Source organism: Primulina tabacum, chromosome 17 (assembly GCF_025594145.1).
Source record: "Primulina tabacum isolate GXHZ01 chromosome 17, ASM2559414v2, whole genome shotgun sequence".
Taxonomy (NCBI): domain Eukaryota; kingdom Viridiplantae; phylum Streptophyta; class Magnoliopsida; order Lamiales; family Gesneriaceae; genus Primulina; species Primulina tabacum.
The window spans coordinates 30314895-30340301 of record NC_134566.1 but is presented as its reverse complement, the minus strand read 5'-3'; the positions used below and the strand labels follow the sequence as shown (position 1 = coordinate 30340301).

Below are 25407 nucleotides of genomic sequence, written 5' to 3'. Positions count from 1 at the left end.
CCCATTACTTACATTCAAAGAACCCGAATCCCAATTTTTATATATGTTCATGTAATTGTAATGTGTGCATATATATGTATATCAGGAAAATTAGTAAATGACCGAAATTTTTTTCATGTATGTAGCAACTACATATATATCCTCGAATATTGATTATTCCTAAAGGTAACTTGTGCTAGATATATATATGAGATGTAGCAAAATGAGATCAAGTGAAGAAATTTCTATGGTTTTGATCCCTTGGGACCAGGTGTCGTAACATCTTCCGATGAGTCGCTGCTGCTGGATGACGATGGGTTCAGCCCGTACTCACTCGTGGCTCCACATTCGCTGCTGCTGATATCCTGGCTCGTCATCACCATCTTCCTGAATTTCATCATGTCGGCATTGTATGCACCAGTGTCGTAGGTGTCGATATTGCTTCTCGTGTTAAAAGCAGCTCTTTGTCCAGGTTTCACGCCTTCATTCAAGTCCTCCAGCAGCGAATTACCATCCAAAGCACGTACAATCTATGAATACATATGTTTATAATTAAGTATATATTATAGTCATGAGAAAGTCTATGGGAATTGTTTATCGAGTGATCGATCATTTTCTGTTCCATTAACTTTTTCCTCACTTTTTTTTCTTAACTCGCATCAAATATTTGCTGACATAAAACATTTTTTCGTTTATTGTACTAAAATTAAACTTTGATAACTCGTGATTGGAGAAAAACAAAAATATGCGAGTTGCACGACAAAATTTATATTCTTCGCATAAAAGAATACGAATATTGGCATTATTTAGAACATACCTGGCTCATCTTAGGGCGTCTTCTGGCAGAATGGCGAATGGAAGCAGCTGCGCAAGAAACCATGCGAGCCATCTCGTGGGGAACATAGTTTTCTTGGAGGCGTGGATCCACTAAACCATCGTATTTCCCTTCTTCCGATGCTTTTGAAAGAAGTGGTCTCGCCTGCATGCATGCATGCATGCATGTAAATTCAACGAATGTGAAAATTATATATTTGGAAGCAACTAGTGTACGTACCCAGTCGACTAAGCTGTCTTCCATGGTTTTATTGGTATGGTCTACCGGTCTCCGCCCCGTTATCAGCTCCAATAGCATCACCCCGAAGGAGAAGACATCCGACTTCTCCGTTAGCTTTCCGCTTGATGCATACTCCGGAGCCAGATACCTGCGGTATATACACAAATATTTCTTTTATAGGAACTCAAGCAAACTTTAAATATTTAACCGTCCTTATTGTATGATTCTTTATAATTAGGGTAGATCAAATGATAACAGTAAAATTTAAATATTTTAAACCGTAGATAACCAACCATCATGTTTTGATCGCAAGACAATTATCACCCCACAATTCATACATTATATTAATATATTAATTGGCTAACAAAACTCACTAAAATATAAGAAATATATCTAGGCAAAAAATTGTGTGAGATGGTCTCACGGATCGTATTTTATGAGACGGATCTTTTATTTGAGCCATCCATTAGAAAAATATTACTTGTTATGCTAAGAGCATTACTTTTTATTGTGAATATCGGTAGGGTTGACCCGTCTCAGAGATAAAGATTCGTGAGACCGTCTCACAAGAAACCTACTCATATCTCTATACATAATTAAGAACTAATGCTAATGAAAATATTCATACCCGAAAGTTCCCATGACACGTGTGGAGACGTGAGTGTAATTTTCACTAGAGAGTTTAGCCAATCCGAAATCAGCCACCTATATTATATGTGTATAGTAGGAAACAAAATTAATATTGGTAATCATATGTATACCTTCATAAAAAGAGATGATTCTTGGAAAATATTTCGAAGATTTCAGGGATACATACCATGGCCTCAAAGTTGAAGTCAAGTAGTATATTTGCCGTCTTGATGTCGCGATGGATGATTCGCGGGTGGCCTGCAATTACGCAATAAGATTCAGATAAACTAATACTCAAATACCAAAAATATGGTGTTGCTATAAATTGCAACTATATTTTGGATTATTTCATTTTAATTGGTTTAATAAGAGTAATTAATGCATTAATTATGTGTGAAATATTATTTTTATAGCCCATGTATTCTTGATTTTGCCCCGATCTTTAAGGGAATATATCTTAGCTCTATGTCTCTTCCCAATTTTAACAATTTTAGTTATTTTTTATCAAGAGTTTTAATGTGACACTATACATATAAGCGCGGCAGTAATACACATCGATACTACTTCGGAAAGAGGAATAAAATTTCCCAAAAAACAAAGTTAATAAACTAAAACTGAAATTTGACGATGTAAAATACCAAAATGATAAAGAATCGTAATTACAAGCAATTTTCGCTTAATTTGAGTTAATATATTATCAAGAAAAGTGTTAATAAAGTTGTGGTCTGAAATGTATACAATTTACACTGAAAAAGTAAGATATAACAAGCCAAGAATTCTTACAATCTTCATGCAGGTAAGCAAGCCCCTTGGCCGATCCCACCGCAATTCGAAGCCTAGTCGCCCAGTCCATAACTGGTCGACCTTTTGCTGCAACAAGAAACTCACATTTTCACCATCAAGAATCTTACCACAAATATAAAACACTTTCAAGATTCTAAACATAGCAGAAAATTTAGAATACGGCACCATGAAGATGGAATTCTAAGGTCTTGTTTGGCACGAACTCGTAAACCAGCATCCGCTGCTCTCCAGCAATGCAATATCCAACCAGAGACACGAGGTGCCGGTGATGAACTCGGCTGATAATATCAACCTCAGCTTGGAACTCGCGTTCGCCTTGCCCGCTACCGGCCTTGAGACTTTTAACGGCAACCTCCCTCCCGTCGTGTAAGACTCCTTTGTGCACGAAACCGAACCCGCCTTGGCCTAACAAATTGGAAGGAGAAAACCCACCTGTTGCAGCTGCGAGCTCTTCGTAACTGAACTGGCTTCTGGGTCCCATATTGCCATACACGTTTGGAGATGCAGGTGGCAGGGAAATGGGATGTTGCCCTGAATTGTTGTAGCCAGGAGGACTGAACTCGTTGCTTAGGTTTGCATGGGGCGGGGGAGGAGTTGTGCCCCAGCCGCCCCCGTGGGCGGCGAGGTTGCCCATGACGCCGGGTGGTGGGGGAAGCTTGACGATGTGATCCTTGTTCTGAGGGTTGTGCCAGTTTGTGTTGCCGCCATTGTAATATTGATCTCCGTCTTGAACCAAAAGCATTTTGCATGAGACAACTTAAATTCTAAAATTCATTCTTAGGCATTTTCTTTCAGGAATATGTTAAAATATAAAGTCATTATCCATCAAAATTTTTTTTGTCCAATCTCTCATTTGCAGTTTAAAAGGTTTGCTTAAATCAGGTGGAACGATAAATGAAGAACCATTGAAAATGCAATGTCTTATATTTGCATACCTTTAGTTGGACGCCCATGATCCTTATAATACGGCAAGTTCTTCCTCCTCCTCTTCGCACATATCAGAAAGATAATCAAAATGGCAAGAATCAATATTCCTCCAACAACTGCACCTGCAAAGACCGCTATACTCTCTGTTGAATCAGACGGCGGCGAAGACGAAGCACCTGTCCCAGACGATGAATCCGGATTCCCGTTTGATGGCCGCTGAGGAGATGGAGGAGCCAAAGCAGATGGTGTTTGTGACCCACCTGTTGGAGAGAAGTTAGGTGCTGGAATACCGCCGCCAGAAGGAGAAGGCGTGAGGTTATTGTTCGATGAAGCGGGCGTAGATGGCGCCGACGACGATGATGGAGGAGGCTGTGTAGCTGGATCTTGAGGTGCTGGCGGGGTTTGAGGTTCTGCGGGTGTGGAAGGCACTGGGGATGAAGAAGGGTCGTCTCCGGGTGTGGGGGAGTCTGGAGGAGGAGGGGAGGAAGCTGGCGGCTCCGGTGGATCTGGAGGTGACGTTGGAGGTGCCGGCGGTGATGTTGGAGGGGCCGGTGGAGATTCCTGCTGCTCGGGTGGAGAGGGTGGCGAAGTATCTGCTGGAGGAGCTGGCGGAGATTCTCCGGGCTTATCGCTTGGTGGAGCAGTATCAGGAGATGAAGCCATATGAAAATAACTTTCCGGCGAAGATTGGCTTCGGTTTCACCGCCGGAAAATTCACCCGACGACTGCTCATCAAGGCAATGTAATGCAATGCACATGAATATTATATCCATCCTCAACCAAAAAAATATCACATATGCAAAATTTTTAATTTCACACAGCATTACACCAAAGAAATGATTCTTTTTTTAACCCAAAAAAAAACCTAAAATATGAGTAATCTTTCCACCCTTATATATTTGTTATGAATTGCACCTTAAATTTTTTTAGAAATTATTTAAAAAAATCTTTAATGTTGAATAGACGACCGTCACGACATAAACATAGGTTAAATTTTTTTAATAGTTTATGTTAAATATTACACAAATCACTATTAGGCATAAGAGAGAATAGGCATACCAGAATTTAGCAGTTGAATGTTCCTCAAATGTAAGAGAGAAGGAGAGGAACATTATTGAATTGTGTTTTTTCAGGTTATGACAAAGAGGAGAATCTCGACCTTTGACTTCCTACAAACAAGGACACTCTCATATGCCTAAAATCATTTAGCCTCTCGTATCACATTTACCGGAAAGGAATATGAAATGATGAATTAATTAGGAATTTTATAAAGTAATGAATATTTTTTTTAAACAAAAATTGTCAAGCAACTGGGATTACGGCGCACCCAATCCAATCGGCATATATTGCTATAAGATTTTTCTGTGCTACAGTGGCAAGTATTTCTCTCTATGATACGATGCTCCGAATGAGGAAAGACCAACTCTTGCCATAGGAGCCAGTACCCAAAGACAGGGGAAGCATTCATTATGACAAAGGAAAACATAATAATTACAAAATATTAACAATTCCACAAGGACCGTAACATACAAACGTGAAAAAGTATTGCTTCGATCTTCAAATTACTACATTAGCTGAACTTTTCATTTAGATTATGTGGCATAGGTTGTTTATCTACCACGCCAGGGGATATCTTCGTTGGTTGCACAAATTGAACAGATGGAGAACCTGATGACGTCACAGGAGGGCGAAACGGCCAAGGCAAGACACCAGTACCGACTAGAGAAGGGGGCGTAGGAAATTGAACCGGTCGTATGGAACTAGAAGAAGCAGACTTTGAATCTGTATCGACCCTTTTTTCCTCCCTCGTCTTGTACTGTAAATCGATCTCCATATTCTGAGTTGAGGTTTGCTTCGTGTCTGGGGGTTTGTGGACGGAAGCATTTCCACTCGGAACCTGTGGTTTCCAGAAGGATGGTGTTCCAAGAATCGGAGAGTTATAAGCCTTGTGGAAATTATCCTTCTCGGTATTTTCTTTACCTTTGTTTTGATGGGATGCACTCAAGATTTCACTTGGTTTTGCATGCTTGTCCTTGTCTAACAAAACCGCTTCGACTATATCCGCTTTGGATGACGAGCGACCGGCAGAAATAGAAGCAGTTGGAAACGCTTTCTCTGGAGGGACGACTGGATTATAATTTGATGGAAGAAGGTCATCCCAATTTTCCAATAGCTCCTTGTACACTTTGCGCAGAGTTACTTCTGTTAGGCCAGTCACTTTACAGATTTCGGCCTGTGTTTTACGTTTATCTTCTAACTGGCAGGCCAAATAAATGGCAGCTGCAGAGATACTGATGGGGTTTCTCCGGGTGCAGAAGCATTTGTTTATAACAACTTCGCCTATATGTGTTGCCAGCTCCTTTGATCAATCGTCGCCAAAAATTACAGACAAAAGTGTTACAAGTTTAGTGCGTTTTGAGAACATTTATTTACCATGAAAGGCCATTGGGAAATACCTGAGCAGATTTGTTGAGTTGGAGAAGTGTGCAAAACCGTGGCATGTGCACAGATATGGAGTTGCTATTGATTGGCTGGCTTAGTTGTAGAGCTTCTCCAAGAATTTTGATGTACTTTCCTATCTCCTTTTGGGGTAAATTTGCAGCAACGGATATTTCCTGAAAACAAGAAATGAAGAAAATCACGTGATAGAAAGGAAAACCCCCAAAAATGATCAAATCATATGCAAATTGCAAAGTAGTAAAGTCGAGACAGAAAAAGAGAATCACAATCAACAAATCAAGAAAGAACAAGCAATTGAAAAATAGCCTAATAAGCTATAAGTGAGAAAACAAATGCATTTACGAGGATGATTCTACAGTTGATTCGAAGATCTAGCAAAATCATAATACATTGCTCAAGTTACTGGTCAAAGCAATAAACATTAATAAGAGCAAAAAAAAGCATAGACCATCGCAATTCCACCTCTCACCGATTCCAAAAGAAAGGAAAAATGTGATAAAAAGACAACGAGCAATTCAATGTAAACAACAACTCCGTCAACCAGGGGATCCAAATAGCAAAGTATCTTGCTCTTGTTACAAACATTCACTTAACAGAGAATCCATTAAATAAATTTGCTCCCTGCACTATTAACTCGCTGTTCAATTAACCACAGATGTCACCTACCATCTTCAAAGATCACCAAACAAGCACTGCGGGGAAGCCTTCCAAACATGTAAATGTTGGTATACTCTATACTCCGTAGCTTCTAAAACACAATTTGGAGGTAAATATTTGTACACTTTTTTTCGGAAACATTACTAGTAAGGTTGGCCTTACACGTTCGAGGACCCATTGGCCGCTGCTCCCGCAGTCATCCATCCAAAATTTACAACTAAAAGGGATGAAATTTTCTCACTTCATTTATCCACGTTTCCATAAACGTGGCAACTAAACAACTTACACAAGCCCAATTTGCGCACTATCTCCAAGAATCGAGCCTAAAAATTAAATCTTTTTCACTCAAAAATTGTATACATACCTGGAGAGTCCTGGGTTCTTGAGCTTCTCTGATGGCCTGCACCAAAGCAGCAGTAGCAAGAGCCTCCACGCTACGATTCCTCAAGCAAGTAGCAGAAGAACAATCCCTGAACAACTGAAACGCGTGATCTGTAATATCACAATCTAGCCCTAAAATCGACGCCACATCAATAATCTGCAGGTACGCCCTTAAATTGTCCACAACCACCGATGGCCCTGAAGGGTTTGCCGTAGAAGACGTAGTTTCCAGGACCCGTTCCAGCTCGGCTAGGTGCCCCGAGAACGAGAGCGAAGAATGGGCGAAAACAGGGTAAGGCTCGAGGGACCAAGTTGAAAAGGCAGTGATGAACCCGGTCGGCTCGAATGGGTCTTCGTCGGAATTTTGAGGGGCTGTCGGTACGGGGGGGAGGTCGGAGGTGGCCAAGCAGAGAGGGGAATCTTGCGCTCGGATGTGGAAAAGATGGTGAGGTAGTGTCTGCCGCTCCTCAACCACGCGCCCACAGGAGGTGCACTCCGTTATGTTCCGGCCGGAGGATGTGGTGGCGCAGCGGCCTTGCTCGGATGAGCAGTAGGGGCACCGCATTTCGGCTGCGGCGATAGCGGGTGCGGTTTGACGCTTACTGGAGGTAACGAGGTGAATGGTGATGTTGCTCGGTAAACTTCTTAACTTTGTACGGCGAAAAATTGCAATAAACACCTCTCAAAACCTAAAATTACATTTGTAAGCATTTCTAAACATCGCTTAAAAATAGACAAAATGGTGACTATATAACATCCCTTGCTTAAAGATACTTTAGAAGAAATCGAAAATTTCATAACTTCCATAGGCCAACTATCACAGATTCTTGTAACAGGAAGGAAATTCGTCATCTTTCCAAAATACATGATTGGAATAAGAGTAAGAAAATTTAATCGGACTATGGACACACGACACTAATACTGAATCCCAATATTATCATAAGCTGAAATGATATTTGAATTTGAAAAATCAACGAGGACCCAAAGTCGAAATATTCAACAGTTGGAGTCACGATTTTTATTACCTCCAATGAAAATATCACAACGTTGGAAATATCATTTTGATTAAGGAAGTTGAGCTCATGTAAAATAGCAGCAAGTTTACCCTTTAATACAATCTTGAATTATGGATTTTGTTTGTCATGGTTGTCCCTGTCAATCTCGAATAATCGTCTATATCGTAAAATCAAATTTTTTATCATTAAATCCTATATCTATATCATACCTAAATTATCCGTGATTTTATCCATTAGACTGCAGTTCAAAATCTAGAGTTCTAATAGGTGAAGGGGTAGCCTTGTTGGATTAAATGTGAGGTTTATGGGTTTGAGGTTTATGGGTTTTTTCATGTAAGTGAATGGAAATTTGAAAATGTATGTTTGTCTCACATCGGAAAAATAAAGTGGTATAGTTAAGTTTATATTGTGTTACAGTTTATGGAGGTGTAACAATGATTGGTCAAGAGACTCTCTATCGTGCACGCCGGCGCAGGGGGTGCAAATCATGGGCCCGATTTGCAGTCGAAAAAGGCTTAACTTGTGTGCAAGCGTACGAGCACGACCTGGGTGCGTCGAATGTCGGACCGATCAAGGCAAAAAATCGCCTAGCAGTCTATGCCATCTTTTGTTATTTTTTTTTCGGTTGAGACCTTTCACATGCCCTTGAGACCTTTCACACATGACTTGGCTTTTGGTGCTTCGTCTCCCCACCTTTGGCCTTTCGTATGGATGGTATTGACATGTACAAATAGAGGATGTGCCTAGCCAAGAAATACACACCGAAATCCAGTTTCTCCTGCCACTCTGCATTCTACTTCTGCCTTGCTGCTATTTTGTTCTGTCTTCCTGTTGTTCTCCTTCGTCCCCTGATAAAGTTCAGGTAATGCTTTAGTTCGCTAGCATAGTGCTTTGTGCTGCATCTCTGCTAGTCTGCCCGTTGTATCCTGGGAAACATACCGGAGGGGGCGAATTTGTTTTAAGGAAACTGTAAAAGCTACATGCATTGGTTTGGTTTTGTTTTCTTTCATATGATAGTCATACTGTAAACAACACGCTTGTTTCGATTACTGCTTTATCTATATGAGTTCATTTCTACTCTACTGTTGTTAGCATTGGGTTTTCCAACAAGTCTAACATGCGTTTTGAAATTCAACATGCAATGTGGTAGCCCAAATTACCACGATGAGTTGATTAAGTAAAGCTACATATGTTTTCCATGACAAATTTCATCACATACTGTCCATGATAATATGCAAAATATATCCAATGATTCTATTATTGGCTTGTTTGGTAAATCCATTTGACCATAAATTTAGAGAATGTTTGTATTGAAATCGGTGCATTGGAAAATAAGAAATATAAATTAGAAACATTTAGTTTTAAAGTTTCAAGTAACAGATAGTTTGGATAATAAAGATATTAGAAATATTAGTTTAGGATATGTTAGGATGATTATTATTTAATCAAAATAACTTTGGTTTATAGATTTTAATATTTTTCAAGACTTTTGTCTAAGTGATCACAATTAAGCTAAAGATCTCAGGTGCATATACTCCTATTCCGACATTATTCGCAAAAGCTCCACAATAATGACTTTAGATGCATATTGTTGTTATGGATGCTTTATTGTTCCTTATTTGTTGGAATTCTGTATTTAGTTATGTTCTGGTGTTATTCTGGATGATATGTATGTTATGTGAGCCACCTCTTGGTTCCTGAGGGTCAAAGTGCTGCATGTGAGATGCATGTTAGCCACCTCTTGTTTTCTTATGGTCAAAGTGTTGCATGACGGGGTCCCATTGTGGATGTTGTTCTGTTATGTCTGTCATTTGAGCCACCTCTTGGTTCATGCGGGTCAAAGTACTGTATGTGGGGAAGCATGTGAGCCACATCTGGTTTCCTTATGGTCAAAGTGCTGCACGATAGAAATTCTTATCTGGATTATATTATTATGTTATTCTTGCATTTTGTCATCCGAACTACATATGTATTTATTATTTATTTTTGTGAAAGCTTTTGTCGTTATACTTGAGATCAAATTAGTGGCTAGATGCAAGAATGTACTCAATAATTTTGGTTTTAGTTAATAATCTAATTGAGAAAGACGAATATGTATAATATGTAGAAGAGATCAATGAGAATGATGATGACATGGAAGATGTTTCATAGACTTTGGAGACTTGAATTCTTTAATTTGAGTTTTTTTAGGATTTTTGGATTATTTCTTTCTAAATATTTTGGCTAGTTTTTTGGAAGACTAATTTATTTACTCATTAATATAATTGAGAGATTGACTCATTGTTTCTTTTTAATAAATAAATTAAGATCCTTAATTTATAAATTTTAGGTCTTTTGTTTATTATATGGGTTATCGGTACTTTAAATAAGGTCATACTTCTACAAATATTGTGTGTGTTTTGGTGTGCGAAATCCGGGGTTACACATAATCTTTCATTATAAAAATTTATTTCGTATTATACAGTTTCTCAATATTATTTAAACTTAGGAAGTAAGCTTGTAGTTGAAATGCTGATAGTGCCCCAAATTAATATTTTAATTTTTAGGGGATGATAGTGGAAAAACTCAGCTGCAATTTGGCAACCCAACATCTTCGGCTACCGGTTCTGAACTTGACCCGCCAAAGGGGCCCATATTATTCGGCCGGCGTTACTCTACGCCTCCGTTTCCCACCAAATCTCACTCCCCCCATGCAATATCCCACTGGAAATAAGCTTCCAAAAGTTTATTTTTTTAGCCAAAAATCAATCAAAACAAGTCTGAATTCATACTTGATCGATCAATTTTTTTTTTCTTTTTTAGCTTAAGTTTTGATTTTTTTTTTGAATAGGTATGAAGGATGATGATGCCCTACCTGTATCAACGCCTCCATCAACATCGGTTCTATCATCGTCGTCCTCGGGAATTCCGAGGAAGGAGATTTCGCCGTATTCGTCGATTGCTTTTGGTTGAGGCCGGTATAAATTCTGGGCGCTTGCTGGCATTCTGGCCAATGCTAACCGGAACAGTCAATATCCGGTGGTCTGCTGGAAATATTGACCGGTTCTCCGACGATTTTCGCTCGCACGCTGCTGAAGATCTCGACGCCCTTGTAATTTTCTATTCGCTTTTGCGCATTATATATGCATGGTTTTTTTCCCGAGTCTATTAATTGTAGAAGAAGGTTCTCGGATTTTATAATAAAGATTGTGATCATTTGAAGTAATTGAAATAAATTTAGCTTAAGATGCAATCGGATTGATTTTTTAGTGTCGTGCGTATGGTAACTTCGGAATTTTCTTCTCCGTATGGCTTCAGCTAGCAGGTTGCTAAGCTGTGCTAAACACGCTCCGTGATTTTCCATCACACACACATGAAGTGCATGTCAATTGTGAAGGAGATATATTGTTTATTTGTTTTGGATATTTGTCATAAAACGAAATAGATGGAACAGAAGAGTTGAATACCTTTTGAATCATGATAATCAAACATGGGCAAAACATGTCTTGATCTATGGATGATCTTTTTTTTTCTTTTTTCTTTCTTTCGTTTTCTTTTATATTTTTAAATTAGGATACGGAGGGGAGGGAGAAATTAGTGAAGCACATGTGGGATGTGTACATGAACAGCAAGCGGGTTGCATTGCCTAGTTTTTGGAAGGATGCATTTGTTGCTGCATATGAGGATTTGACTAGTGAGGTGCCTGAGGTTCAGGAGGCTGCCATTACAGAGATAGCTAGGATGTCCATTCACTACAACAAGATTCTTCCTGCACGTGCACATTCTTCATCATCTCTGATCGGTTTGATATTTAATTCCCTAATTCTAAAACACTTACTGGATTTTGTTGACGTGTATTGATAGCCTGTCATATTTTAGACATGTTTTGGACTTAGTACTCCCCGTTTTAATAGAATTGGTTTAGTCTAACATGGGTTTGTTTTTCGGGGAAAGCTTTGATCATTTTCCATTTTGGTGATACCGTATTAGTAATTTAACATGATAAGATAAATTAAATATACTCATACATTTTCAACTTTGCAAATGGGAAAATCTTGCGGGCAGATCAACTCCCCAAACTCTTTTGCCATCATTAAGTTTAAATATGTATTCAAGGATAAAAGCATTGCTCAAATTTGAAACAGAAGAAAAAGATATGGAAATATGTATAGCCTTGAACAAAATGGTAGAATATTATATTTTCTGTCTGGATTAAATCTTGATATTGTGGTCCAAATGTTTACAGAAATTGCACTGGTAGCCAATGATATATTTTTTAATGTTGGTGAAAGTCAAGGTCATCATGGAAAATGATATAAATAAATAGGAGGAAAGGGAGAGGAGATTTGATGTGTAAAAAACTCTGAAACAGAGTAGAAAAAGGAAAGAGGCAAGAGGGACAGAGAAAGTGTGGATGGAAAGAAACGTGGGCGAGATTATTTGTATGATTCAAGAAATCATTATTGAAACTATGACTCTTTAATTACTTTTTCTTCCATTTTGATTTTGTGAGAGAGAAAAGTAAGAAAGTTTAGGAATGTGATTGGTGATGAGATTTGCTCGGTTGCGAGTTGCTGTAGTTAATATTCAGTAGTTGATTGGCCCCTAGGCTCGTTATTGGGCTCTCTGAGAAGGAAGGGGGGAAAGGTTAGTATAGAAGACGTTGTTTAGATACATAGCCATTGAAATTTAAACTTCTGTTTTTCGACAACTTAATTTACTTTCAGCAGAGCTTTGCAACCTCTTGAAGATTGGCTTTTACAGCTCAGACTCTGTCTGTTTAATTCTTCTTCTTTGTATAACTTAAAGTCCTGATCCGTGTGTTTTTCCAAATGACAATGAAATATCACGTTGCAGAAATTACTGTCCTGTTAAGAATAAGCACATAAATTCTCTTATTTCCTGCAAATAAGAGAAACTGTTGTTGAGCAAAATGAGATTTGCATGAGGCAAATTATGTAGTGTGTGAACTTTCTTTCTGCTGATGAGTCTCTTAGCTGTGAGTCGAGAGCCCATTGATTTTTCTTTGGCCTTGTCTTTTGAATTTTCATAATTCCTCAACAGCTCTTATTGTTCGATTTTATTTCTTTCGATGGGATGGAATTATTGGATATCATGGATTGATTTCCCTAGATTGCATACTTACTGGCTTACAGTTCTTCACTTTACTCATGCAAAATTTTCTATTTATTGTATTTTTCCTCAATTCAAATGAACATTTTAGCTCAATATGGCATTTTCTCGCACTATGGTGTATTCAGTTGATTGAAAAAATGAAATTCAGTGCCACTTTTCTTTTTCACGACTTTGCTTCGGCTTTATGATGTCCCCCCTTAGGATTGATAATGTTTTTATTAATTCTCTGCCATTGGTAAAGCTAAAAATTATATAGGTGAGGAAACTAAGTGCAAAAACCTAGCATTTTCTCAGAATCCTTAGATTCTGCCTTTTTTTTCTTATGGTTTCAGGGCAACCGAGATTTGAAGCTAGAGGATAGAACAAGGCAATGAACTCAAAACGGAGTAATTTATGAGTTGAAGAACATGGAGGATCAGAGACATGCTTAGTCTCATGGAAAAAGTATTATGCTTCTGCTTCACTCGAAAGGTGACATCAAGGAAATCACAATTAATTGCCATACTGTTTGAAGAGAAAAACAATCTGTAACTCTTTTCATTCATGATAAAATCTTTTGTTTGTTTTTCTCGAGTCCTTCTGGAATCAGTTGCACTAATATTCCACTTAAAGAATTATGTGGACAAGTCTGAGCATTGGCAGATTCTTTTTGATAAATGATTTAATAATATTTTGCATTTGGTGGCTCCTGAAATATTTGTTTTCTTCCCATTCTGGCTCTTGTTTTGGATATCAAATAATTTGAATTTTATTTTTAAAACTCACTAGACTTGTTTGGTTGTTATTTGTTTGTGAAAACATCAAATGCTTCGGTAGCTGATTTTTAGTTTTGAGTCTATTAAAGTTAAATTTCTCAACCATTTTCTTAAATGCAAATACAGTGCAAGGGTGTTTTTGGTTTATTTATGATATTTTATAAAGAATATTTCTTGAATGAATACTTGAACATATAAACTAAAATTTCAACCATTCATTCCTCAAAAAAGGTGAGAATAGGAAAAGGGACACATTCATTCATTTATAAATAATGTTGTTCACTTGGATTCCCACCTTTGTATGTGTTATAATTGCAATTGACTTTGATCTTCCTTTAGTTTAGGCTTTAACGACTAAAAAGTTGCGATCCTTATCTTAAGTTCAACCTAATTAAATAAGACAAAAATACTTGTGTGAGACGGTCTCACGGGTCGTATTTTGTGAAACGAATATCTTATTTGGATCATCTATGAAAAATTATTACTTTTTATGCTAAGAGTATTACTTTTTATTGTGAATATCGGTAGGATTGACATGTCTCACAGATAAAGATTCGTGCGATCGTCTCACAAGAGATCTACTCATTGAATAGTTCACAACACACTGCTAAATCCATCGCAAGGGCATATATCAAAATATTATCTCTTTTATTTCATATTTGTTATTTAAATATGATAGAAAGTAATAACGCAGGTTAAATTCACAAAATTTATTTCTTTAGGGACTAGAATCTAAATATTTACTGGCTTTTCATTAACTTAACTTACACTATAAATTAAATCAGTGGTTACACTGTAACACACAGAGAAAGAAAGGAAGTGCTGAAACAAGAATGGCCAAATGCCTGAAGCTTCGAATCTGCAGAGCAGTGGCCTCCACCATGCAATCTTGCCGCTCGAAAGAGCCTTCCACTCTCCCGCAAAACCCCGACCTCAAACACCAAATCCCCCGTGCTTATTTGAAGCATCACGTTTCCTCTTCCCAAGAGTTCGAGTGGAAGAAGGAGAGTAAATGGCACGTTGTTGACAAGATCTGCGAGAAGAGAACCCCTCGCCGGGAAATGAAAATGGGGCAGGACTTTCCGCCGCCGCCCTTTGAGGTGGATAGAAAGAAACGACGCGTTAAGAAGAGGAAGAACGTCCCCAGCAGGCTTCGAGTCAGCAACTCGTCGGGTGATAGCGGCTGGTTCAGCAGCGAAGGCGCTGGAGACGAAAGAGATGAAGAGGAAACAGAAACCTTGGTCTCCTCCAATTCCATGAACATTTCTCCTGCTAAAGAAAGTGCACAACCCTTCTCCTCTCAACACAGGAACAACAAAAGAAGACCAGTCGCCTCCATGCGGCGGCGGGGGAACTCCAAACCACCTCCTGAGGCGGACGGCGAGATTCCGGCGAGATTGTCCATGCTGAAAAAACTGATACCATGCACGGTGGATGGAAAAGTGAAGGAAAGCTTCGCTGTGGTGAAGAAATCAGAGGACCCATACGAGGACTTCAAGAATTCGATGATGGACATGATTTTGGAGAAGCAAATGTTCGAGGATAAGGATTTAGAGCAGCTGCTGCAGTGTTTCTTGTCGTTGAATTCCAGGCATTATCATGGGATCATAGTTCAGGCTTTTTGTGAAATTAGGGACACCATTTTCACTCCTTCCTCTCCGCATCAATAAGATTATGACATAGTTTGTTAAAGTTTTTTGAATGATTTCTCCCCAAAATTTGATCCCATTTTTAGTTCTCTAAACAATAATTTTTTAAAAAAAATCATTTCTTGATTTTTTTGTTGAATCATTAACAACATTGTTGTGATATAATGGTTATGTGGCCACATAATTTGCAAATTTTCACTCGAAAATAGTTATATTATACTAAATACAAAAGTAAATAAATACTAGTTTAATATATAAAATATCAATCAATTTTTTAAAAAGTGAAATTCAATAACAAACACTGGTGCCATGGTTTTTGTGAACCATTCTATGAACTCATTTTTTCCCAACTCTTTTTTAACAAGAATATTGTTGGTGGATAGAACAATCTAAATATGGTATCTGAGCTGTATACCATTTAAAATATTTGAATTACACCGTAACCAACAACTATAGTTTTTAGTAAAATAACGAGTGTTCGGTCCTACAAAAATAATATAATTATTAAGTGTTTGAGATGCACACTTTCTTGCCTGAAATTTTTTACATTTTTACATAAGTTTTTAAATATATATTTAAAAGTTTAATTCATGAGATATATTATAAAAATTTGCATTGCATGAAAAGGATCCCTATTATGATTTATGTAAAAGTCATATTTACAGGAATTTAATCAAAATGAGAATAACAAAAATATATGAGTAGGTCTCTTATGAGACGGTCTCACGAATTTTTATGTGTGAGACGGGTCAATCCCCCGATATTCACAAAAAAAAGTAATACTCTTAGCATAAAAAGTAATATTTTTTCATGGATGACTCAAATAAAAGATCCGTCTCACAAAATACAACTCATGAGACCGTCTCACACAAATATTTGTAGGGGTGTCAAAATCAGACATGACTCACCAATCCGACACGGTTCAACCAGAAAAAAATCGAGTTTGGGTTTGGGGTTTTCGGGTTCGGGTCAGATCGGGTTGGACCCGATAGCTGACCCGAAAAAAATGATTGGGTTAGGTTGGGTTCAAGTCCATCCAGGTTGACTTGAAAATTTTATTTTTTTAAAAAAATATAATTAATAAATATTGCCTACATTTTTATGTATTGTATGTCTGAAATTTTTTTATTGTATATTTATATCATAAATTTTCATAATTTAATACTTATTTTGAATATTTTTTTTATTTTTTAAACAATTGTTTGTTTGATTTAATAAATATACTTTATTTTTCTACAATAATACTTTCAAATTTAAATCATATATATCAGAGAGATTTCATTATTATGTGTTTAAATTAAAATATTAATATTATTTTTTTGAATTTTATTTAATTTTCTTTTAAAAAAATTTATAAAAAAATTCAAAATCAAGTTATACGGATTGATTCGGGTTGAGAATTTTCGGGTTGGGTTCGTGTTGAGCAATTTTTGAATAATACTATTGCTCAACTCGATCCAACCCATCCAAATTGACACCCCTAAGTTTTTGCCAAAATGCAAAGGACTACTTATTTTAAAACTTATATGTTTTAAATATTTATATATAAAATGTAAAATTATCGTTAAATTTTAGGTGGGGAAAAAAGAAAATCTTTCGTACAAGTTCTTTTAGCTTTAGTCAAACTTCATCATGCATGATAAAGCATTTTACTTGTTTCTTAATAATTGGATGTGCACTTTTTTATTTGGATAAATATTTTAATAATTACAAGTTAATTTAATAATTTTTTTAAAAATATCTAAAATTTATTCATGAAATTGAACCTAAGTAATTGGAATAATTTTTATTTGATTTGGTTTGATAACTTTAAATCAAATGAGTGCTTCACATGAGGGGAACAAATGCAATGATTTAAAAGTTAAATGTCCAAGTAAATAAAATATAATGCAGACGATCTCGCGGGTCGTATTTTGTGAGACGTGTCTCTATTTGAGTTATCCATGAAAAAATATTTCTTTTTATGTTAAGAATATTACTTTTTATTGTAAATATCGATAAAGTTGACCCGTCTGACAAAGATCAGTGAAATCGTCTCATAAGAGACTTACTCAAAATATAATCACCCTTTACATGTACCCGAAATCATTCATTTGGGTCCCTGTGGCTTTAGTTAATTGACCCAATTTTACCAACTAATTATATTTTAACCTCAAGTTCACATTTTCCTCTCTCAGATGATTGTGATTTGTGAGTAATCTTCTTTTTATTTTTATTATTATTATTATTATTATTAATTCTAACCATTTAAATTTGCCTATAGAATTTTATATTAAAATTTAAATATATTTATAATTATTTTGAAAAAAGTATGAATGATAAAACATATTTCCGATGATAAATATTTATATTTATTTTAAAATTTTCGGTCACTTTATTTAATATTATATGGTAAAGATTGGCTCAAAGAATCAAGGCCGTATATAATTTGTAGATTTCATTCTTTCAACTACACATTCCATTTTAATTTAAAATGAAAATTATAAATTATTATAAATATATATTATATTTTAAAATCTATCACTATATTAAGAGTGTGGACAATAAAGACAAGTTTGGTTTTTTTTTTTTTGCTATTCTTTCTCATCTCTCGATGACTTTAACAATTATGATATTAATCTTATTTGAATATAATCAAATAAATAAAAAAAACTATATAATCATGGCACGCGTGCACAGATACACTAATATTTATTAGGCAAAAATTTGGGTGAGACGGTCTCACGGGTCGTATTTTGTGAGACAGATCTCTTATTTTGGTCATCCATGAAAAATTATTACTTTTTATGCTAAGAATATTACTTTTTATTGTGAATATCGGTAGGGTTGACTTGTCTCACAGATAAAGATTCGTGAGACCGTCTTACAAGATATAAAGATTCGTGAGACCGTCTCACAAGAGACCTACTCTATTTATTATTGGACATTGACGAGTGACCCAAAATGGAAAAAAAATTCAAGTAGCATCCAATTTCACGGTATCAGAGACTCTTTACCTATTTTACCTCACCATGATTCAAGGGTTAGCTCCCAGCTAGAGTTAAAAGCGTAGCACGACTTTTAACATAAAAAAGGAACAGCTGAACGCCACTTTTATTAATCGCATTTACCATCAGTTGCATTTAACTTGTAGCATCTGGGCTCTGCCCACCTATTGACTAAACCTTAATTCTCATCGACTTTTGAGCATCATCATAAACAAAAAAATGCCCACAATTTTTAAGATTGGAATACTAAAAATTACTAGGAATCCATTTGAGGGGTACTAAAATTTCAAATCATACCATGAAATTTGTACATGATTATAATTCGAACCGAGCTCGTAGCTACACGCAGTGTTCTATATGCATGAATCGGATCGATGGATGCAATAAATATGTGGCAGGTTGGAGCTTTGGAATCAGATGGTAATAGATAATACATGAATTGGGGCAGAGGAGACAACAAAAAGAATTGATCGTTTTTAAGCAGCACGCCTCGGTGCCTCACCAATTTAAGTTGAGACATACATTTAATACGTATTATATGTCGCATGCAGCAGCATAGATTTATGTAGATTTCTGGGATTTAATGACAAAAAGTGTACCGAGTCAAATACACTATACATCTAAATGTTAGCAGGAAAGTGCATTTTTTTCTTTACTATTTTGTATACATACCATGTATTTGAGAATGGTAAATAGGTCGACTCGGTTTTCGATGGAATCGAATAGTTTATTTTATGAGATCGGATCGATCCGATCTGTTCTTGAAAATTGATTTAATAGTACGAATTTGTGATGAATTAATAGATAAAAAAATAAAGTTATTTAAAATAATCCGAATGAGTTTTTTTTATTTTTTTGAAAGCTAAGCATTCATAACATCAAGTCGATAAATCTCGAGTTACAATACAAAAAAGCCAAAATGTAATATTTCCATCTAGCCAAAGTAAATTGAAGAGCTATTGAATGCTCTATGAACAAGAAAGTGTGCCACAGTATTGGCCAAACAATACATTTGCTTGATCGACACAAAAGACAACCTTGAAAATATTAAGTTACTAATTAATAAAATGGACATATGAGTTGAAATCTAAATAAATGGGCATATGAAAACATTAAGTTACTAATTGAAAATAATCCGAATGAGTTGAAGTCTAAATAAATGGACATAAAAGGCAACCTTGAAAATATTAAGTTACTAATTAATAAAATCCATCCGGTTCGATTTAGCTAGATTTTCTTTTTTTTTAAAAAAAAAAAAAACAATGACATCCCAATGTTTAAAAAAAAATTAGAAAATCCTTTTTGCAAAACATTACTTAGTAAATTTATCCTTTTTCAAGATAAGCAACAAGATAAATTTTACTCATGGTAAAAACCTTGCATTGAGTGGGTAAGAAAACTAAGTATTTTTTTGTAACAAAATATTTAATCATAATGCAAGTAATTTTTTTGTTATGAAAATGTAGTATCATCCATCAAATCTCGTTCAGACACGGAATATGGTTCTAACAATAAACAATTTCCTTTTTTAATGTTCCTCCACGTCATACATGCTACAATATAGTAAAAAAAAAAATTTGCAATCCAGAAATTAATACATATATCACTGCGGATGTTGGGGCGGGGGCATAGGCATCTGGTGCATAGAATGTAGCCCAACACACCAAGCTGCTGGGGTGGTGGTGGTGGCCGCCAAAGGGGCGGAGCAACCATTCCTGCAGGAGGCGGTGGTGGCCTAACAAAAACTTGATTGACCTGTGGGGGAGGTGGTGGTGGCACGTTGGCAAAGTGCTGCATATGTGGAGGAATGCCAATTGGACCAGCGTTTGGTGGCTGACCCTGCCAAGATGGTGGTTGAGGCATCGGTATAGTTTGATAGACGGTGGTTTGTGGAGGTTGTGGAGGTGGTGGGCGGAATTGCTGGACTGGAGGTGGAGGAATAGTTCCATTTGCAAAAGGTCGTGGTGGCACAGGAACAGCAGCAGTATTGTTCGTCTGAGGGAGTGTTGGAGGTCCACTAGCAAACATGGTATGAGGTCGATTTTTCTGTGTAGTTGGATTACTCGCAGCCAACACTCGCTCTGTGGATACATTGATTGGTTATTAACGTTTTAAACTCAAGAACAAACACATCAGACAAGTGCGCATTCAAGAATAAAGAACATTTTAAACTCAAGAACAAACACATCAGACAAGTATAAACACTGTATATACAAGCATATCTTATCAATTTCTCAAAGCATGAAGTCCTGTCACTTTGAATCAACATCGGTCATTTTGTTTCAAAGATGTTTTGCATGTTGAATCATTGCTGACAAACAACAGCTAAAGATATGCCCTGTGACTAGTTTCTTTTGCGTGCCCTTAACTTATTCTCGGGGAAATAACCCACACACACACTCGATGTAACTATAAGCCTAACCTAAGTTATTGCAATAATGCAAAAAGTATTCATAATTACAAAGGCTAGAAGCTATACTCGTACTTTCCGAGAAGGGAATGCTGTTGCAGATGTCTTAGCAAATGTTAGCAAATGCATCTTTCATCGGAGATGGAACCAATTACTACTGAGGACATTCTTAACGTACACAATCGTGGACTATTCAGACTGGTTTTACAGATCAATGTACTTGCCCTAGATTTCACAATAGGCTCTAAGGTGAAATTGCTGTCTTCGGGTGTTGTTGGTCTAGTCATTCTCTCATGAATTGTCGTCTTATTGTTTTCGACAAAAGCGCACCTTCAACAATTGATTTTAAAAACTTAAGTTAAATTCAAGAAACCAAAGTCTAGGAAATCAAATGCTGCACCATTGAATTAAACTAATTGATTAAACCACGTATGCTGGTACTCATATCTTACAGAGGGCATGTGAGGTGTTTGTGTTCGATGCGCCATAATTACTTCTTATTTAACACAAGATGAAATGGTCTTTACTGTCTCATGCTTATGGTGAAGAAAGTTGGGTAAATGACAGAGTGGCAAAGGTTAGGCATATTTGGTTTCACTATCTTACGTGAGCATTACTATGAGAAATATTTGGAAGCAGCAACATCAATAGGCTCTAGCCCATCTAGATATAGTGTAGCGGCACAAACTTTAGCGCTTGATCAGAGGGAGGAAGGGAAGGAGGGCAATAAGATAATCATACCAGCCGGGGTACCATGACGCTCCCCCTTTGTGTCTTTCTTGTATGCATAAGACACAGTTATCTGACGATTGCACAGATACTGGCCATTCATTGTCTACAAAAAACAAAAGGCTATTAGCCTCTTGAACAATGGAAACGTTAACAATAGCATGCAAGCAGTGTGTCCTTTACAATTCATAAGGCACAATCTTTCAAAGCAACATCATCGTTTTTTTTTGTGTGTAACAACATCCACAACCTATTTAAATTTAGCAGCAGAAGTACAAGTAGTAGGTTATACCTGACCTCCATACCAAAGATTCAAGTGCAAAATACATCAAAATGTAGAATGATTTGTGAGTAACATCACAAGATATTATCAACTACATGCATGATAGATGTTACATAGTTTAAACAAGGCACTGTGCCATTTCAAGACGACATAGCCAGCCAAGATGAGGATTGGGGACAACAGATCGAAAAGGTTACCTCAATAGCAGCATCAGAAGCCTCAAAAGAGTCGTAACTAATAAAGCCAAACCCACGAGAATTTCCCGTCTCTGGATCTCTCATTATCTGTAAGGCACCAAAAATAATGATACAAAACCAGTAATTCAAAAATGAAAAAATAAGAACATCAATTTTACGTGAGAAATCAACAAAAAATATACCTATCGTTACAGAGCAACTTCGTAACGATCAATACAGCAATTAGTTCAATAATAAACATAAGTACATAAATAAGTATTTCTAAGAATATGCAATAAAATGTCTAATTCATCAAATTCACAAGATGCAGCTAAGAGTTAAGGAATATCAGATATAGAGCAGAAATTCAGGTAACCAGTAATTGACAACAAATGATAACCACAAAATTTTAAAAAAAATATCGCAGCACCAAAATTTTTCTTAATTAAGATTCAACCCCATACTCGCCAAAAAAGGGAGAAAAGGACAATAAGTAAAGGAAAATGAGAAAATGACAGAGAGAGGGGGGTGGGGCAATAAAAAAAAAATCCATGGTATGTTAATTGATAAATAGAAGCAAATGGCAGATTTCTGCAGAAAATGAACATTTCAGTTGCAAAGCACCAAAAGTGGGAGATGCAACATCATAAACAACAGAAATAGCATAAGAATATGAGCCCTCTCAGCCAGTCTTCTTTTGTCAAGAATCGAACACAGGAGAAATAGCAATGAGTAAAGTGCAAGACAAAACTTGACCTTCGGATTCGAAACGATGACACCAAAAGCACTGAAAGTATCATACAGAAGCTTCTCATCAACATCCTGGAAACAATACAAAGAGTTATGTTGCAACTTTTCTGCAATAAAAAGGTTGCTCAGAAATAGAATAATTTGAGCATCAAACTGTGACTGTGTCATGTAAGATACCATGTAGAATGGCAACATATGATAAAGAGTGAAAAGTAGAACTGAGAGAACTGAGAGAGAGTAATCGATAGAAATAAAAGGACCATAGCTCTTACAGGATCGAGGTTCCCTATAAAAAGGTTAGCTCCAACATCCACACTTTTCTTATCTTGTGATGCCTGGAAAAAACAGAGTAAACAAGATAATCAATGAGTACACGGTGTGTAGAGCAGATCCTGATAAAAACCATAAGGGATCTCATACGTAAACAAACGTAAAAACATTAAAATAATGGCAAACTTTCATCCAAACAAAACACAGCACATACCTTATTTACTCGAATGGCCTTCCCATACAACTTAATCATATTCAATACCTTGATGGCCTGGAAAAGGACCAAAAATTGAAATCACTGGACTTTACAATGAGTAACTTGAAAAAAGGTATGTTTCACAATTGTAACAGTAAAATTACACTTACATAGTCAGCATCTTCTTCACTTCTGAACTCAACAAAGCCATAGCCTTGACGAGCATTTGTAACTCTGTCCTTGGGAACATATACATTGACTAGATCATAAAAGAAAGTGTAAGGCAACACCATTGACTAGATCATAAATATATCCAAAAAAATATAGTAGAGGGAACTAAATTCTGTAAGCGCCAAGTGAGTCTGTAAAGCATTCAAATCATTCAGGTTCCCAACTATCACTTAATTAGGAGAAAAATGAAGTCCCGACTCCCATGGTAAAAGCCACAAACATACCTACAGGACCGGCTTGCACAAACAACTCCCACAATAGCTCCTCGCTTGCCTGTCAGTCACACACAGATAGGGAGCACTTGAGATTCGACATGACATTAATGACAAAAAGAAGAAACCCCAGCAAGACATTTAACACGAATGGCGAAACCAAGACAACATCAGGAGAGAAAAGCAGGAATTACAAAACTAAAAGCTAACAATATTAACACTGGGACAAGATACACTAAAGGTCTTAGACTGGCCGAACAAGTTAGTTAGGTGAATCCATCAAAATGAACCATATTCATTATTCCTCACCATGAATAAGTTGCCGGATATTTCAAGATTAAGCCACAAAAAAAAGTAAGTTTGCTGCTCTAAATTGCCAAAAAAAAAAAACATCAAGTGCCAACCATTCATTGTTCTATTTTACTCAAGAGGTTTACTCAGAATCCTAAAACTAGATTTCAGCATTTGATAACTAAATCATGTATATCAATTGTCGAGTCATTTAAGAACAATTCAAACAGACAAAGGAGGTTAAAAAAATCTCTTCTTCTTCCCCATTAACCACCGAACCCACAAGACATAATCAGTTAACACATACATTCAAGCAAATTAAACAAAATAGATCGAAAACCCAATGCATTTCGATTTCGACAGACAAAATCTAAACCCTGACCCAGAAGTAATAACATAAGGAAGGAAAAAAAAGTACTTTGGTTTCTAAATTGCCAACATAGACGGTGGCGTCTTGGTTGCGCTCGGCGGCGTGTTGGCCCAAAAGGTTCGCACCCACTCCCGGGGCAATTCGCGTGGTCATGATCCTCGCCTGAAATCCCACACACAAAGCAAGCTGGAATGCCCAAGGGTTTAGGAATTCGACCAGAACCTCTGTGTAATTTACATAAAAATCTCTGTGAAAAGTTAAATTACACTCTCTATTTGATAAAACATTAAAAAAAACTCATACTATTATTTTTAAAATTTTAACCATATAAATTTTTTAGCACAAAATATGAAAATTAAAAAAAAATTATTAAATAGCCTCGCATATTAAATTTTATAAGACAGATCTCAAGTTGACTCATTCATAAAAAAATATTATTTTTAATTGTAAATATAGATCGTGTTAATTCAGTTTTACTCATGAAATTTTTATTAAATTTGGAAGGCAAGAGAAAATCTTTGTAATATTCTGACTCATTCATAAACATCAGAGCAAAAATGATTAAAACATTTATAACTCATACATAAATAAGAAGCTGCACAGCAGCTACAAAATACGAATCGGGAATTTCTATGATATGAGATATATTCAAATTGGTGGATTATTTTATCGTGTATACATTAGACCTTTGGAATTTTTCCCAAGTATTTATTTATTTTTAATATTCATTTAAAAAACAAAAACATAAAATGATAAATATTGTGAGATTTATTTATAATGTTTTGACAACATGAGAAGTTGATCGAGCCCATATTTTAAATTGACGTTGATTATATTTATCTTTCTTAAAATTTTCAATAATTATAGAAAAAATGTAATTAATTTTAAAAATTATATGTACCAATCTTAATTTAAAATTTGAATAGAACTGTCATGAGATAATATCATAATTCTATATTTACAAGACTGATCGACTCGATCAGATTCAACTGATATTTATTATGAAAAATAATATTTTTTTAATGAGTTATCGTGAGATAATTTTATGTTAAATATTATATTAATATTTAGGTAC

The 25407-nt window shown here is 36.1% G+C and overlaps 4 protein-coding genes across 6 annotated transcripts; 1 reads left to right on the top strand and 3 right to left on the bottom strand.

Moving 5' to 3' along the window:
- On the bottom strand, window positions 1-4593 carry LOC142530912 (proline-rich receptor-like protein kinase PERK15). The gene is made up of 9 exons (XM_075636833.1): window positions 4454-4593; window positions 3403-4119; window positions 2633-3193; window positions 2447-2533; window positions 1851-1921; window positions 1662-1738; window positions 1034-1181; window positions 797-958; window positions 1-509 (listed from the first exon to the last, which is right to left on the bottom strand). Exons 2-9 carry the CDS (start codon window positions 4055-4057, stop codon window positions 225-227), a joined length of 2046 nt encoding a protein of 681 aa, XP_075492948.1. The 5' UTR covers window positions 4058-4119; window positions 4454-4593; the 3' UTR covers window positions 1-224.
- A 268-nt stretch (window positions 4594-4861) lies between these two features.
- On the bottom strand, window positions 4862-7531 carry LOC142530913 (plant-specific TFIIB-related protein 1). The gene is made up of 3 exons (XM_075636834.1): window positions 6876-7531; window positions 5851-6009; window positions 4862-5753 (listed from the first exon to the last, which is right to left on the bottom strand). Exons 1-3 carry the CDS (start codon window positions 7455-7457, stop codon window positions 4965-4967), a joined length of 1530 nt encoding a protein of 509 aa, XP_075492949.1. The 5' UTR covers window positions 7458-7531; the 3' UTR covers window positions 4862-4964.
- Window positions 7532-10461: 2930 nt separating this feature from the next.
- LOC142531483 (uncharacterized) lies at window positions 10462-15556 on the top strand. Of its 3 annotated transcripts, XM_075637614.1 has the most exons (4): window positions 10462-10999; window positions 11461-11689; window positions 13356-13494; window positions 14585-15556. In XM_075637614.1, the coding sequence occupies exons 3-4, from the start codon at window positions 13447-13449 to the stop codon at window positions 15446-15448; spliced, it is 912 nt and encodes a 303-aa protein (XP_075493729.1). In that variant the 5' UTR covers window positions 10462-10999; window positions 11461-11689; window positions 13356-13446; the 3' UTR covers window positions 15449-15556. The 3 variants fall into 3 exon arrangements, with proteins under 3 accessions (XP_075493729.1, XP_075493731.1, XP_075493732.1); XM_075637616.1 differs by lacking the exon at window positions 11461-11689; XM_075637617.1 differs by lacking the exon at window positions 13356-13494.
- Window positions 15557-19914: 4358 nt separating this feature from the next.
- LOC142531604 (uncharacterized) lies at window positions 19915-24582 on the bottom strand. Its single transcript, XM_075637803.1, is given in 10 exon segments — window positions 19915-20077; window positions 20080-20495; window positions 21566-21659; window positions 22034-22120; window positions 22769-22834; window positions 23035-23097; window positions 23247-23303; window positions 23399-23487; window positions 23684-23732; window positions 24381-24582. Coding segments are annotated over 10 exon segments (1086 nt in total). The 5' UTR covers window positions 24486-24582; the 3' UTR covers window positions 19915-20017.
- Between the last annotated feature and the right edge of the window lie 825 nt (window positions 24583-25407).

Coding starts and splice junctions, on each gene's coding strand:
- LOC142530912 (XM_075636833.1), bottom strand. CDS start 4,057: ATGGCTTCATCTCCTGATACTGCTCCACCAAGCGATAAGCCCGGAGAA. Junction 3,194..3,402: donor TCATGGGCGTCCAACTAAAG/GTATGCAAATAT, acceptor TTTTGGTTCAAG/ACGGAGATCAATATTACAAT. Junction 510..796: donor GACGCCCTAAGATGAGCCAG/GTATGTTCTAAA, acceptor ATGTATTCATAG/ATTGTACGTGCTTTGGATGG.
- LOC142530913 (XM_075636834.1), bottom strand. CDS start 7,457: ATGCGGTGCCCCTACTGCTCATCCGAGCAAGGCCGCTGCGCCACCACA. Junction 6,010..6,875: donor AAGAACCCAGGACTCTCCAG/GTATGTATACAA, acceptor TCTTGTTTTCAG/GAAATATCCGTTGCTGCAAA. Junction 5,754..5,850: donor AACTCAACAAATCTGCTCAG/GTATTTCCCAAT, acceptor GATTGATCAAAG/GAGCTGGCAACACATATAGG.
- LOC142531483 (XM_075637616.1), top strand. CDS start 13,447: ATGCTTAGTCTCATGGAAAAAGTATTATGCTTCTGCTTCACTCGAAAG. Junction 13,495..14,584: donor GCTTCTGCTTCACTCGAAAG/GTGACATCAAGG, acceptor TGTAACACACAG/AGAAAGAAAGGAAGTGCTGA.